The sequence below is a fragment of the Gobio gobio genome (assembly GCF_949357685.1).
Source record: "Gobio gobio genome assembly, chromosome: 12".
Taxonomy (NCBI): domain Eukaryota; kingdom Metazoa; phylum Chordata; class Actinopteri; order Cypriniformes; family Gobionidae; genus Gobio; species Gobio gobio.
Genome location: NC_137105.1, coordinates 45,225,909 through 45,242,316, shown reverse-complemented (window position 1 = coordinate 45,242,316; position 16,408 = coordinate 45,225,909). Strand labels below are relative to the sequence as shown.

At 38.4% G+C, this 16,408-nt stretch overlaps 1 protein-coding gene across 1 annotated transcript in view; it reads right to left on the bottom strand.

The window, feature by feature from the left end:
• The window catches only part of scfd2 (sec1 family domain containing 2), a 221,243-nt gene that overhangs the window by 7,990 nt on the left and 196,845 nt on the right, over positions 1–16,408 (bottom strand). The window contains exon 7 of the mRNA XM_079831658.1: positions 6,899–7,033. Coding sequence (XP_079687784.1) covers positions 6,899–7,033 — 135 coding nt within the window. The remainder of the gene's footprint in view (positions 1–6,898; positions 7,034–16,408) is intronic.

Here is a 16,408-nt window from a genome sequence, read left to right as displayed (position 1 = left end):
TTCGGCAACCAAAACTATTCGGCCAAAAACATAAAAAATTGCACTTTCGGCCGAATAAGTGAAAAGTTCGAATAAATTTTACCGAACAATGAGGTTTTAGATGACTTGACCAAATAGAGCAACCAGCACGTCTGAGAGAGGCGCGCACTTCTAAATGCAGCAATGCAGCACATGTCGGAAGTGTGGAAGCATTCATTTATACTTAAGTCTGGCTCCGCAGCGCGAGCCTGCGCTGACTGTGCACGCGCCCCATCCGCTTAGCACTCTGCGATGACGTCATTTTTGCCATGCACACCCTCGCGCTCGTGCGGACGGGTCGAATATCAACAACAAAAGGCTTTTTAAAGGGGTGGTTCCGTGGTTTTTTTCTAGGCTTGGTTGTGTTTATGGGGCGCAGTATAACATGTCTAAATACTTCTTTTTTTTTAAAAAATGCCATATTTTTCTTATATTTTACCTTTATTCCACACCGCTGTCTCCACTGTCCTTTGAACGGCTCGTTTGCTTCCTGCTTCTATGAAGCCCATCCCTCCAAAAAAAATGCAATGGTCTTAGATTGGTTAGATGGCCAAATGTAGTTTGTAGTTCTGCAACAGCTCTCTCTCTTTCGTAATGACTGCGAAGTGGCCTCGCCCACTTTGTTGCGTGTTCGCGGGGGCAGTGTTTATGTTAATAGCAAGGGTTTATGATGTCACCAACCCGGGAAGAAGCTTGTTGTAGTCCGAACCGGCCGTTTTTGTAGGCAATAAACTGCCATAACTTTAAAAGACAATATCTCCGTTTGCATTGAACTTTCAGCGCTGTAACTTTGCAGATACTGTTTATGCTCAAGCAGCAACATTACACACTAACTAAAGTTAAAAAAGTGAAATCGCATGCAACCACCCCTTTAAAGTGTTCGAGAAAGACGCAGAAATGGCCGTTTGCAGACACTGTTCTGCTGAAATGTCTAAGCACCCTCAAATGTAAGCAAGAGCACCCTCAGTTGATACTGTAATAATATATTGGCAAATGCTCCAAGGCATATTTGTGTCTGTAGAACGTCAAATGTATCCATTTACAACGTGTTTCTGCAGCGGTGACATAGTTGTTGATCTCTTGTACGCAATGGCCAATGGAGTTTTTATTCAGTGCTGAGTTATCCAGGCTTGCAAAACCTCTCATGAACAAACAAACACAATTTGATTATGATAACCGTAGACATAATAGGCCAAAGATAAGATAAATATTTTTATTTTTTGTTTGTATAATGTCTGCTGGATTGCTAAAAATGTTCAGCGTTAAATAAATATTTTTAAATTGAAGTACACTTTTTTTTTTGTAATATATTTTAAAAGCAAGACATAATAGTAAAAAAGCTAATTTATGCAATGGGGGAAAAATGTGGCAAAATAAATGGAAATAAATAGAATAACCGCGTTCGGTATTCGGCTTCGGCCAAGTGTTTTATTATTATTCGGCTTCGGCCAAGAATTTTCATTTCGGTGCATCCCTAGCTACAGCCATCAAAACACTGGTTTTGTAACAAATTCACTGCCTTCAACAATACAATTGAAGACTATTACTGTCAGACCAGCAGGAAACTGGGAGCAATGTCCTAGTTACTATACATACTCACTGTGAATAAAATAAAATCATATTTGAATTGGTATTTAGCTTATTTATTTGTTGAATATATGTCAGTGACCGTCATTTTTTTTTAAATATTGGTCTATCTACATGTGCAGATGGAAGTCTAGGGCTGTTGCCTGGTCTCAGAGTGCTTTTGTTCAGAATCTCACCTGTGAATGCTGTGTTTTTAAAATGGCAGTCACAAATAGATAAAACCTTGTGTTCTGATCTATTCTAACGCTTTCCATCTGTTTTAGAACATCCCCAAAAAACATTATGAAACAAACTAATCATCGTAATTACATGGGGCTTCCCTAAGTCATAGCAGTAAATTATGCAATTTTGCACATCCCCTAGTGTGTGTGTGTATGTATTGTGTAATTCAGAGCTCAGTTGGTGGCCTGGGTCAAGACTGAACACAAGCACAGCAGGAGCATATCAATCAGAACCCACACACACACGGCACCTGGACACACTTTCACACGGACACAAGCACGCTGTGGTGCACATGCAGATGCTCCGTTTGAGTGAGTTTGACTCAGGCACATGGGGAGCTGCTGTCTGTGCCTGGACCAGCGGACAGAGAGCTGGCCTTGGATTGGCTGAAAGAAAAAGTGAGTGGCGAATAATAATCAGGCAATTAGGGATGCACACCAAGGAGGGCAAATCTCAGGAGTGGGGCTGTGCTGCCACGTGTAACTCAGGACCCTAAACCGGCATGGACAAACACGTGTAATACAGGCAGAGAGAGATGGATGAATAGATAAAAAGAAATGCATTTGGTAATACGCGCCTCTGGGAAAGCGAGCGGGCGTGATGAATGTGCGCAGAGGAAAAATAAAGAGAAAGACCTTGGAGGATTCTTAAGCCTTTTCTTAATTTCATTTAACTATTTTGTCATTTATCCACACACTCCAGACGCACCCTTCAATGGATGACATCAGCATGTGAATCAGGTGAAGAGCATGCCAAGCCATGTGTGCCGCAAACTAGTGCATTATTATGCAATATCATACATACGCAGCTCACAGCAGGTCCATGTGTATCAGTATAAACGTGTTCACACACATATTAGATTGAACAGAGAGATCAAGAGGACAACTTTCAGGGACAAACATCTTCTGATTAATATATTAAGCACCCGAACAACCTTTCCTCCAAATGAAACTCATATATTCCCTAAACACATTCAGAAAAACAGACTTCTTAAGCGGTGGATGGACAGAAAAAGTTGTTTAAAAAAAAAAATCAAGATGCAGCCATGAGTCATAAGTCCATGACCATTTCAAATCCGATAATATCTGTAAAAAACTCTGCTAACTGATGTTTATTCACTCCTTAAGTATCCATATTGTCTCTATTGTTTTGTTCTGCAATCTGCCCCATTCATGTTTTGTCTCCCCTGTAAACATTCACACCTCTCCGGCTGGGATATGCTGTAACTATCATTCTTTTGTCTTTACTGATGCCTTTCTATTCACACCATTTTAATTAATCCCTGATGTTTTTTTTCATCAAATTTCTCACTTAACCTTCTGTGCCTTTGTATCAAATTACGCCTGTCCTACCTTTAAAAAAAACAAACAAACATTCAAAAGATTGTACATGAATTTAATTATAATTTTTTGAATTGTCATAAGACAATTGTTCCAGGCAACAGGTGTATAGGCTACACATAGCATCAAAACATCAATTTATGAGATTACTACCATGTTTTTGCTCCAAACTCACTATGTAACTTCAGCCGAGTGTTTGAAATAACTTAATTCTGTGACCTGATGTTGCTTCTTATCATAGATCCAGGCAGAACATTTTATTTTATTCTATACTGTAATGTCGATTAGTATTGCATTATAAATATACCTTATTCTTCAGAAAATACATGAGATGGCTTGAAGAACATTGATAAACCGTATAACCATATTATATATATATATATATATAATACAGCTCTCTGGAAAACTTGATTCTGATTGGTCAGTCGAGACATTTCAAGGTGTGTTTTAGAGTCCAAGGTGTGTGTATAAACAGTCGGGCTACAGAAGTAAAAAAAAAAAAATTCTACATAGGAAAATTGATTTTGAATGATAAATTATAGACCTTTAAAAGAACACTCCACCTTTTTGAAAATAGGCTCATTTTACAAGTCCCCTAGAGTTAAATAGTTGAGTTTTACCGTTTTTGAATCCATTCAGCCGATCTTAGTATCTGGCGGTAGCACTTTTAGCATAGCTTAGCATACATCATTGATTCTGATCAGTCCATTAGCATCTCATTCAAAAAATGACCAAAGACACTTTGATAGAAGAGTATCGAATCAGTGGTTCGGAGTGCCAAAGTCATGTGATTTCAGCAGTTTGGCGTTTGACACGCAATCCGAATCAAGATTCGACTCGCTGATTCGATACGCTCCGAAGCTTCATGAAGCAGTGTTTTGAAATTGGCCATCACTATATAAGTCGTAATTAGTTTATTTGCCGCACCAAAAATATTCTCGTCGCTTTATAATATTAATATTGAACCACTGTACTCACATGAAGTGATTTAAATATGTTTTTAGTACATTAATGGATCTTGAGAGAGGAAATGTCATTGCTGGCTATGCAGGCCTCACTGAGCCATCGGATTTCAACAAAAATGTGTTAATTTGTGTTCCGAAGATGAACGAAGGTCTTACGGGTGTGGAACGGCATGAGGGTGAGTAATAAATGACATTATTTTCATTTTTGGGTGAACTAACCCTTTAATTTGACTATGCTATATTTCACACTTCATGGGATTGTAGTTCTCAGTACATAGTCTTGTACCTTTGTCTTTTTGTCCGATTTTAAAAAATGTTTTTGTTGTTGCTTCAAATCAAAGTTTGTAGTGTTGTACCTCATAGCTGATTGGCTTATTAAATCCCTATTGGATTGGAATAGGGAAAATGTGCAAAAGGGAGCGGGCACTGTTCCCCACACTCTATTCCCTGATAACAACCGTCATCCATAGCAACACTGAATAACATACCACCTATCCGGGTATCTGAAGCCAGCACATCTTTAATGTCTCTCGTATCACACCGCAGAAAAGGTCATCATCATCATCATCATCATCATCATGTCTTATAATCAGGGTCGTCTTGTATTCGGAACAATACGGTAATAAAACTTCAATATTTTTGCTGTGTTCATCTTCTTGCCAGGAGGATTGTTTTGTACACTGTAATGGATTATAAGGTAATAAACGGGTATGATTTCAGAACGGTTTCATCTCAAATCAATATCTCTTGTCCCCATAATTATTTTGGTGGAGAAAAGCTGTGTAATAAGTGGTATGACTGTACTTTATCCCTTAAATGTTCGTTTAGTTTGAACTAACTAAACATATTTCTTTGCGGAAGCTTTGTGTTTAGAGAGCTAATAAAATATTTCAACAAAAAGGAATATTTTGTGGCCAATTATTTACTTATGTGGGAAGTAGCTGTGTAATAAGTGGGATAATGTACATCCAACTGGTTGTTATCACAAAAAAAAAAACCCTGATCCTGATCACCTGATTTTAGTCAGTTACAGCGATAGCTAATGTCTTTGTCCATGTAAGGGATTTCCTTGAACGTCACAAGTTCTATCACGACAACTCTCTGAAGAGTTTAGCATGGTAATGGATATGACAATGCTAATGTATTTGGTCTTGACAGAATAGATCTGCTACACTGATGCTATTATATTTCAACATACAGAGTACAGAGATTTGCTACTGCCAATACATACCCACGCTGCTGTGAGCATGTGAGGCATTCTACTGCTGCACAAATTACCCGTAGCAGATCTATACAGGTGGAGCTGGGGAAGGTGGAGGGTTTCGGAGGAACTTTAAAAAAGCGCTGCAAACTGCTACAGCAAACACTGACCAACTAGTTAAATGTTGAGAAGCAAGCTCATTGGTTGGAGCCAATCAGCTTGTGCCATGTACTTAACGGTGTAACTGTCAGCAGGTTGTGTTAAAGACCCATCAGCCTGCGCCATCTAGAGTTTCATGACAGCATTTTCTATTTATATGACGTCTATGAGTCTCACATCCGGTTGCATAAACTGCTTAGACTAGTCTTAAAAGTTAGTCATCTATTTTTTTTCTTCAAGACTGTTCTTAACTTTTTAAAGTCAGTTACATAAAAAGTTAGATTGGTCTAATTTGAATCAGAAAAGTTTGACTGAGGACCAGGAGGACTAGGCCTGGACTTTACGTGGGTGCTTTATTTTAGTTTATGTGGCAGTCTTCCGTGAAGGGCTGCCGCTTTACTTTCATTTGATTGTCTATGCTTATTTTATTATTAAAGCTATGTTTAACATTCACCGGTTCCTGCCTCTTTCTTACCTTATCAACAAACATTGCTACACCATTATATGAGTGTTTAGCGCTCTATAATGCTCACTAGGTGTGTAAATTGGATGGTTCATCATAATACGATATTAATAGATTCTCATAGCCAGAGATACGATATTTGCTGATACCTCAAAAAATTCAGTGATACGATTATGATCCGGTTCGATTCAGCATATTTTCAACAGATAACCAAATTACAAGCAATAGCACAAATAAATACAATAAAACAAAGGCACAAATTAAATAATCAGTGCTTTTCAGGTTTTTCAGGTAGGTCTAAGAAGTTTTCAGGCACAGAAGTTAAAAAAAGTAATCAAGTGTATAATAACACTGCATAGTCTTTACTGTATAAATTAAATATAGATTTATAATATTAAAGTTATAAAAGGTTATTTAGTCAAGGTCAGTGAGACATTTTCTCTATTGTCTTTTGTTGCTTGATTGATGTAGCAGGTTTATTAGGCTGCTGTCACTTTAAGAACGAATGCACTGATTCATGAATATACTGATACACATACGTTTTCTTTAGAGCCAAGGTGAGTTTATACGAGAATGCACACACGAGAATGCGCCGATAATGCTTATTAGACAGACATTGCACAAAGATGTGGAGGGTGTCAAAATAAAGGTGTCTCTTAAAAAAAATAAAGGTATCAATTTTTTTACACATTTCATCGATACATCTTATCGTTAGTAATTTGATCGATATATCAATCTTGATGTATTGTAACACCCCTAATTCTCATATCACCCCAAGATATATAAAAAAAATACTTGTCTCTAAAGGAGGTGTACAGGAGTTTTTTAAATCCTTGGTGGATGCATAAGAGGTTCCATTTCATTTTAAAGGCATAGACTTATTAGCACTATAAGATATAACAAAACAAGATAACATTTTTTATTTCAAGACTTTGAACTTTACCTTCATGAACATGCTAAAGCCAGTCTTGAGAAGGTCAGTGAGCCCCCCCGACATGTGCTCAACATCAGGGCATTCACGTCGGTCAGGGTGGAAGATCTCCTCTAGCACCTGCTTAAGCAATGGCCGGTATGTTGCCTGTAAAAACAACAAAAAACAGCTTATTGTATGTGTGTCCGAATAATTCCTAGGGAAATTCAAAAATTTGAGGAATTATGCAAAAAAAGAAGAAGAAAATACTGGGAAGAAAGGACGCTTCTCCCACTCACAAACACTTCTCGGGTACCCCGCTGCGTATGCTGATTTAAAATTGGCCCATTAGTATGCAAAAAGCACAATCTTTCTTTTCGAAGAAAGGGCCTGATTCAAGAGAACCCCAAGAGGTACATATTTACAAATGTAAGTGATATAATATATGAGAGAAGAATAACAATGTTAACAAAAAGTTCAACTGAGCATGCAAGCATCATTTACAGAGGCAAACAAGAAAACACATTTTATGTAATTTTTGCTAAGACACTGTTCTCTTCACAGAGCAATATAAAAATATATAAATCAAGAAAAGGGAGATGACCCAGTACTGAACCTTGAGGTACTCCACAATAATAAAAGATTAAGCTGACCAGTTGTTTTTCTTACTAATATATGACAGATGGCATTGTGGGTAATATTAAAACAATGGCTTACAGTGGACAGAGCCATCAACTCAGCATGTGTGTTAAATGTATATAATTAACTTAAAAAAAACCACAAAAAAAAAACAAGCTGTCTTTTTCTTTGTTTGATGAAACCCATAATCATTCTCAAGCAATTTACTTTGCAAAAAAAGAACATAGCAAGATGATAGAAAGAAACAAGTACAATAGTGTGTGCCGCCTTACAGGAAAATTGAAAAATTATATTTCCCATTTTCAGCTACATTTCCCCCCCATCATGATGTTCCTGTAATGTTCTGTTTCCAGTTCAGTGGCGAGTAAATGTAGGCGCTGACAAAAGCAGGTTTAGTGAGGGTTGTTTAGGACAGTTATTATTTGCTGCATATACACCATCAGCGGGGGCCAGAAGACTCAGTAATGTGATGATTCATGGTTTCCCTGAATATGAACGTACAGCCTCAGGCCACTCTAATCAACCCCTACTGTTTAACTTACACTGATGCTGCACTGAAATAATGCATTTGTTGGGTTCAACACGCACCCTGATCTTCCAGCCTAATCTTTTTACATTGTACGTTTGTTTGTGAAAGTGTGTTACAAAAAGGAGGAGCATTCATGTTAAACAGATGTGTGTTTGTATTAATGAAGCAAAAAAAGTAGCAACTCTCTGAGCCTACAATGTGTTTTCCAAGGGCGGTCAACTGATTCAAAGTTTTAATAAAATTGATTACATGATATGCTGATTAACTAACTGAACTAATCACAATTAATTGCATATATATCATATGCTAGGAAAAGGCAAATGAAAATAATTAATATACATAGGGGTGGGACAAAATATCAAGAGGGCAATATATCATTGTCCTTCTCCATGCAATGCAACAATCGATACACTAGCGCTCAACGTGAACATAAGTTAACTAGCCTAAGAAAAATAGTTTTTTAACGGGATTGCGGATAGCAGTGTGAATAAAATAATAGATGCCCCAGACACATTTAAGTCCAAAGTCTGGAAAACCACTTTATATTAGGTGGCCTTAACTACTATGTACTAACATTTAAATTAATAATTTGATACAATGCACTAATAGTGTACATATATGTTTTTACATTGCACTTACATTTTAAAAAATACCTGCATGTAATTACATCTGTAATTAATTTCTGTAGTTACATTTATAATTACACTGTTGACACTTCCCTTACACCTAACCCTACCCTTAAACTTACCCATACCACCACACCTGTCCCTAACTTTACCCTTCAAATTTACCCATACCACCACACCTGTCCCTAACCCTACCCTTAAACTTACCCATACCACCACACCTGTCCCTAACCCTACCCTTAAACTTACCCATACCACCACACCTGTCCCTAACCCTACCCTTAAACTTACCCATACCACCACACCTGTCCCTAACCCTACCCTTAAACTTACCCATACCACCACACCTGTCCCTAACCCTACCCTTAAACTTACCCATACCACCACACCTGTCCCTAACCCTACCCTTAAACTTACCCATACCACCACACCTGTGCCTAAATTTATCCTTAAACTTACACCTACCACCACACCTGTCCCTAACTTTACCCTTAAACTTTACCCGTATACCACCTCAATATCAGCAAAAGAGTTTTGCAATACAATTTGTACACAATAAGCACATTGTACTTATTTTTGTTGTACGTACATAGTAGTTAAGGCCACCTAATAAAGTGGGGCCATATAAGTTTGGTCATTTTGTGTTTTGAGTTTGGCAAACCTTTTATTGTTATATTCTGTCTGCAATAGTTTTATATTTATAACATGTTTGGTCTAATTATGTGTGTCATTCAAACATACATAACATTTTTTTAAATTCAGTCAACTTGAAATGTAAAGTTCTAAGTACTAAGTAACAACTTGGATATTTGAGTTGACTAAACATAAAATTTTAAGGCAGCACAAACACTTTTTTTTTAAGTTGAAACATTTTTTGTACAGTGTATTTGCCCACTGTGTCTCTGGGCCCTATCATGCACCCGGGGCAATGCGACGCTAGGCGCCACTCAAGTGTTTTTTGCCAATTTCAGCCCGACGCAGCTATTTTCACGTCCAGCGCCATGTTATTTAAATAGCAAATGCACTCGCACCCATCTGTTCGCCCATGGGTGTGCTGGTCTGAAAACGAGATGTGTTCAGGCGCATTGTTGGCGCGTTGCTATTTCAAGGCAACTGAAAACTACTGCACCATTGACCAACAAAAACCTGGTCAGTATTTGTGTGTAATTTAAAGGACGTGTTAGTAATATGCGCCTATAGGCGGGTGCACAACTCGCGTACACTCTGCTTGTTACACACACAGGGACACGTTGCAGCACACAAACATCCCAAATATTAAAAATAAAAGGATTCCTCTCTGGAGAAGCGATCAGTCTTTCCGCTTGCAAATTCCGCCATGTATATAGCGAATCCGCCATCGTGCAAGCACAACTGGCATTTAAAGGGACTGGGAGATGAGACTCTGATTGGTTTATTGCACGTTACACACAAAACACACCCATGACTCATTAAGAGACCTGGGACAACCCTTTTGGACCATACGCCTGGCGCGCTGACTTTTTTTTTTTCGCCGTTAAACTAGCAAAAGTGGATTCCCACACGCCCTAAGTGCACCTGCGCTTCAGAGCATGCGCTCAGAACATTAAAATAGGGCCCTCTCATTGTTTGACTTTGAAAAACACATTACTTTAACACATATCTTTTTTTTTGGCACTGGAGAATTTATGAAAGCCATGAAATGCACTAGCATTCCAGAAGGTTGACATGACCTGACCTGCTCAACCTCACACATCCAGATTTCCAGTAATCACACACTTCTTAAGTGTGTGTTAATTTCAGATTTCCCTGAAATCTGCACCTGGGGCTAAAGAAGTCATACCTGGTCATGTTGCCGGATTTCACATGGGTTTGCATAAGGCCCACACAGAGACACACCTCCATTAACGGGCTTTCAAGAATCACCTTTGCTGTCTTGAGTCTGTTTTGCAGGTTTCAGCATCTTCCTAACTCAGATATATGACTCTGCAACCTATCTCTCCTCTACCGACACATGTGTGTACCTGCAGAAACAGCACTTCCTGTCATCTCTTAAGAAGATGATTGACAATCTACATCACAATTCTGCTTTTACCATAAATGAGTGATGAAACTCTGCCATTTATTAACAGCCCTTCCCACTCTAAATGTGCCCATATAAGGGAAGATATGAAACGAAACATTTTGCTTATAATAGGAACATATAAATGAGATGATTCATTCAAATTTGGCTTTTGAACCCTCAGTTACAATACACAGCTGAATGAATATGCTCTTTGTCAGGTTTAGTCATCTAATGAGTCCTTTTGGAACCCACTACCATCATTATTACAAACACAAAACAATTGAATTAATTGTATTTATGCCAACACAAAACAATCATTTGTCTTTCCGGTTCAGAGTGACATGCCTGTAACGTGTTCGTCAGCAGATGAAGATGAAGTGCTGAGGGGGAAATGAGCTATACTGAGTCAGTCTCTGAAACTCAATATACATCGATATACCGTAAACAAAGAAACAAATCATATTAATTGAGGGTTATTAATGATTAAATACAGAAAAATAACATTGGTTAATCATGACAAACTCACACCCAAATTCCGCAATAAGTGATCCTCTCGGCAAAATACCATACAGAATCATGTTATTTATGAAAATGTATGTAGATGCTGCATTGCAAATCATGCTTCATTCACTGATTTTTGTCACAAAGTATGTTCCAACTGAGTCTCCAAAAATAACATGCGCCCATTGCTTGGATAAAAATAGTCAGTTAATGACTTGCAGCAACTATTAGATCATACCTCAAAAAATAAACCTCTAGATGAAAGAATACTCAGCATGCTAAAGTAGTCAGCTAAAAAAAGACGACACAAAGGGTGAATAAAAGAAGGCTTTCTATTCTTCAATTGAGTGACTCATGTGTTTTCCTGGTGTGTACCGGTGTCTGGTGGGTGGATTATAGGTAGTTGAGAGCTTTTTAAAAAACCTGTCCTGCTGCTCTGACCAAGACAGAATTCTGATATGTTTTCTTGAGTCCTCATCAGCAGACCCAGAGAGAATGGACGTCAGCGCATTTTGTGTGTGTGCGCATTTTCTGCATTGATTATTGGGGGATAAATCTGCAGGATTCAGTGGACTGCATTTAAAATGCATGTCAAACAGAGCAGAAAACAATCAAATTAGCCAAAATATCATGTTACTTTACATCCAGTTAGCATCTCAGAAATAAAAACTAGTGTAGGTCATCCAGGTATGCTATGCAGACAGGAAATTTGCATACTATACCTACTATATACTGCATAAATAGCTGAATATTATATATATATACACGCACACGCACACGCACACGCACACGCACACGCACACGCACACGCACACACACACACACACACACACACCGATCAGGCATAACATGACCACTGACTGGTGAAATGAATAACATCACAACGGCACCTGTTAGTGGGTGGGATATATTAGGCAGCAAGTGAACATTTTGTCCTCAAAGTTAGAAGCAGGAAAAATGGGCTTTGAGCAAGTTTGACAAGGGACAAATTGTGATGGCAAGGGTTTGAGGTGTTGACTTGGACTTGGATTGAGATCTCAATCCAATCGAGCATCTGTGGGATGTGCTGAACAAACAAGTCCGATCCATGGAGGTCTCATCTCGCAACTTACAGGACTTAAAGGATCTGCTGATAACATCTTGGTGCCAGATACCACAGCACACCTTCAGGGGTCTAGTGGAGTCCATGCCTCGACAGGTCAGGGCTGTTTTGGCAGCAAAGGGGATGATTCTGAACGTAGCCTAGGTGTATATGCACAGTCCTATGCTTTATTTTGGGTACATTTATATGTGCCTTCATGTTGTTGACCTACATTCTAGCTAAGTAACTACTTTAGTGATTAGCTGTCACATAGAGATGAGTACGAGATGGAATATGAGTACTTGAGCCTGAGCCTATGCTTTTAGATAGAAAATGAAAATTAGAAAATGAAAAACCAAACACACAGACGCAGACACACAGACAGACACACACACCGTGTGTAAATAAGTTACGATGACAGAAATTCATTCGCAAGGAACATTCCTGGACTGTGAGTCTCGCCAAAGTCACACTATGTACCAAACCTCTCTGGCATAACTCATCTGTTTAGCATCTTAAACCTCAGGCACAGACATACGTGTGTATTGCTGAAAACATTCCCAAATAGATGTCTGAGTTTTACTGTTGACACGTGTCTTAGTGAATGTGAGTGTATCACTGCCAAGTCTGTATCTAAGTACATGTTCTCTTAAGTATGTAACGTGAGCTCTTTACAGCTGATGTGTGTTAAACACAGAAATCTGACCTCCAGCGAAGACACACAAAGCATAACACATTAAAATATGACGTTCTCTCCAGTCTGTCTGCTCCTCGCTCAGCTTTCCCTCAAATGTTCCACCAAAATACTCCTGATCTAGAATCAAGAGAGAAGTTGAGATCTTTTTTTCTTTATACTTAATATTTAAACATAACTTTATAGGTTGTTTTGGGTCATTTCATTATTAATTTACACTATAATTAACAAGGGTTTTGGGCAAATAAGATTTTTTCAGAGAAATTAATACTTCTATCTGGCAAATGATGCATTAAATTAATCAAAAGTGACAGTAAAGACATTTATAATGTTACAAAACATTTCTATTTCAAATAAATGCTGTTTCGAACTTTATATTCATCAAAGAATCATGAAAAAAAAAAACATATCACAGTTTCCATAAAATATTAAGAAACACAACTGGGATGCACGATATATCGGCCACCATATCGGTATCGGCCAATATATGTTCATTTTTAATGTTATCGTTATCGGCACAATAAGAAAATTTGGCTGATATATTAAAGCGGATAAATAATTTCCTACCGCTGAGACACTTCAGATGCGCACTGTTCACCATGATTCATTTTGAATTGCTTGAAATATGATTTAAAATCACTTCAAAAAGGAAAATATGTGCAACATGTGCAGCGCAAATCTGTCACATCGGCTACATAAAATTATATGAGAGTATTATAATTGTGTGTGTGGGACATGGCTTTTATTGCCAAGACTTTTGTTTTTGTAATCATGCTCTCAGAAATGATATAACATTTTTGATTTATTTAGATTTATCTGCCAAATTATTGGTTATCGGCTTTCAAAATTTTTTATTTATTAGGATTTATCTGCCAATATATATGTTATAGACTTTCAAATATAAAGTCAAAACTTTCATATCAGTGCATCCCTACTTTAAACATTGATGAAAATAATAAGATGTTTCAAATCAGCATATTAGAATGATTTCTGAAGGATCATGTGATGTGACAATGAAGACTGGAGTATGGCAGCTGAAAATATTTTAAAATCTATTAAAACAGGAAACCATTTTGTAATATTACCATTTTCTAAGGACTTCAAATCAACTCAAATGATCAAATAAATGCAGCCTTGGTGAGCACAAGAATCTTCTTTCAAAACATTTAAAAACTCTTACCGACGGCAAACTTTTGAATGGTAGTATATATTAGTGAAGAGCGACAAAGAAGTGAAAGCTCTAGCGTAAGTTCTGCCAGGAAGATTCAATGTTACGTCACTTATTACATTCAGACCTAACCAATCATGTCCTAATACTCAGAGTATAAAAGATCGGTACTTACATATGTCTGAGTTCACAGACGGCAACATTTACCCCCCAGTGTTGCCAACTTAGCGACTTTGTCGCTATACACTGTGTGCAGTATTATTAGGCACATTGATTTTCTGATCATATTTTTTTTCCAGGCACATTTGACCAATTCCAAACCGCATTAAACTGAATAAATACTATTCATTTTGTATTTAATCATTTATAAGTGATATATTATTGTTCACGAAGGCTGGAAATGGAAAACCTTATATTCAGGTGTGCAGAATTATTAGGCATGTTTTCTTTTACGGATAAATTGAGCCAAAAAAGAGATTTAACTCAGACTGAAAAGTCAAAAATTATTAAATGCCCATGAGGATACAATACTAGACATTGCAGTTAAGGCATGACCATTGGACAGTGCAATGCTCATTGGGTCAGCATGATCAGAAAAAAACATGTGGCGGAGAAAAGACACCTGTTAACTGCAAAAGAATGAAGAATTAAGGTGAAGAATTAAGTGTGAAACCATCAGGAACCCTTTACGCCGCATTCACACAAGGCGTCGGCGTCAACGCTTCTCGTTTACTTTGAATGGGTGACGGCATGGTTTGGCGAACTGAATTGTGGGTTCCGTTGCGTCGCTTCACTCGCGTTGCAAGCCGCAAAAGTTGAAGATTTCTCAACTTTTCAAGCGCCATCGCAGGCGTCATCCAATCAGATCACCCTATGCAAATATCCTAGAGCAGACGCTAGCCAATAGCGTTTGTTTAAAACACCGGTGAATGAAGAGTGAAGAACGATCTAAAATGGAGGAAAAGCTAATAATTGCAGTGGGTAATCACCCGGTCCTTTACGACCAATCATTATTTACATACCGGGACACAAACCAGAGAGACCAGGCCTGGAAGGAGGTGGCAGAGACGGTTGGAGAATCTGGAATGTATCATGCTTGTATTCTGTCCGTGTACTCTGTTTATCATTGAATGACAGCAGCATATCATATCATGTGTGGTTCAAATAGGCGCTATCCCCCAGCCAAATGAGGAATAAAATATTAAAGTGATCAGTTTTCATACACAAAATAGTCTCACAGACTAGCTGTCAAAAAAGGCGCTTTTTTGTGTTGTGTTGTGGTCCAAGCGGCAAGTAATGTGATTGGCTGTTGTCACTATGACGGTCGCGTCAGCACCAAGCTTCAGCCACGCCCTCCGTCAAGCGTTGACGCCGACGGCCCGTGTGAATGTGGCGTTAGTCTCCAGCGCCACCATTTTCCAGAGCTGCAACCTACCTGGAGTCTCCAGAAGTGCAAGGTGTCTGGATCTCAGAGACTTAAGTTAGGTAAGAATCCTAAAAAATGACCCCCACTAAATAAGAATCACAAGCTGAAGTGTTGTAAAATACATGAAGACGTTTTTTTATAGGCTTAATGGACAGATAGGTTGAGAGTGACTTTTGAAGGACCAGCACCACATCCTCTAGTACCACTGTTTGAAGAATTCATCTTCCAGAATCTGGCAGTACGTTTTGGGAGTTCATTTTAGTCCATCCTGAAGTCCGTTTTGCAGAGATGGATGATGATTTCCATTCTTCTCTTGTGCTTATCACTTACTCACTATCACAGAGCTTTAGTTCATCCAGTTTCTGACATCTCTCAATCTCTCAAAATTTAGTCATTCACTATATCATACTCGTTCTACTGTATGAAAAAAGATGAGAACATATTTATTGGACAGTTGGCTGTATTGTCTTATTTTAAAATACAGTATGTGAGCACGGATTAAGAGAGAGAGCACATTAGGCAAGGACGACGTGGTGACGTCACGGATATCCTAATTGACGCATGACGTCATCTAGCGACATTTAGCGACTTTTTGGGCAGGCTTTAGCTACTTTCCTTGGAAAATAGTTGGCAACACCGTTTACCCCCCATCCTCCCCACCACCACCAAGATGGTCGCTGCCTATACCTCCCAGGGGGTTGGCTGCGCCCCTGCCTTCATCTTCAGGTAGAATATGCAGAGTCCAGAACCCTCGAGACGAGGGTACAATGCCAAAGAACCTCTAAATATAATACTTGCTGGTCTGTTAATAAATTAACGCATTGCTACTTCATCTGAC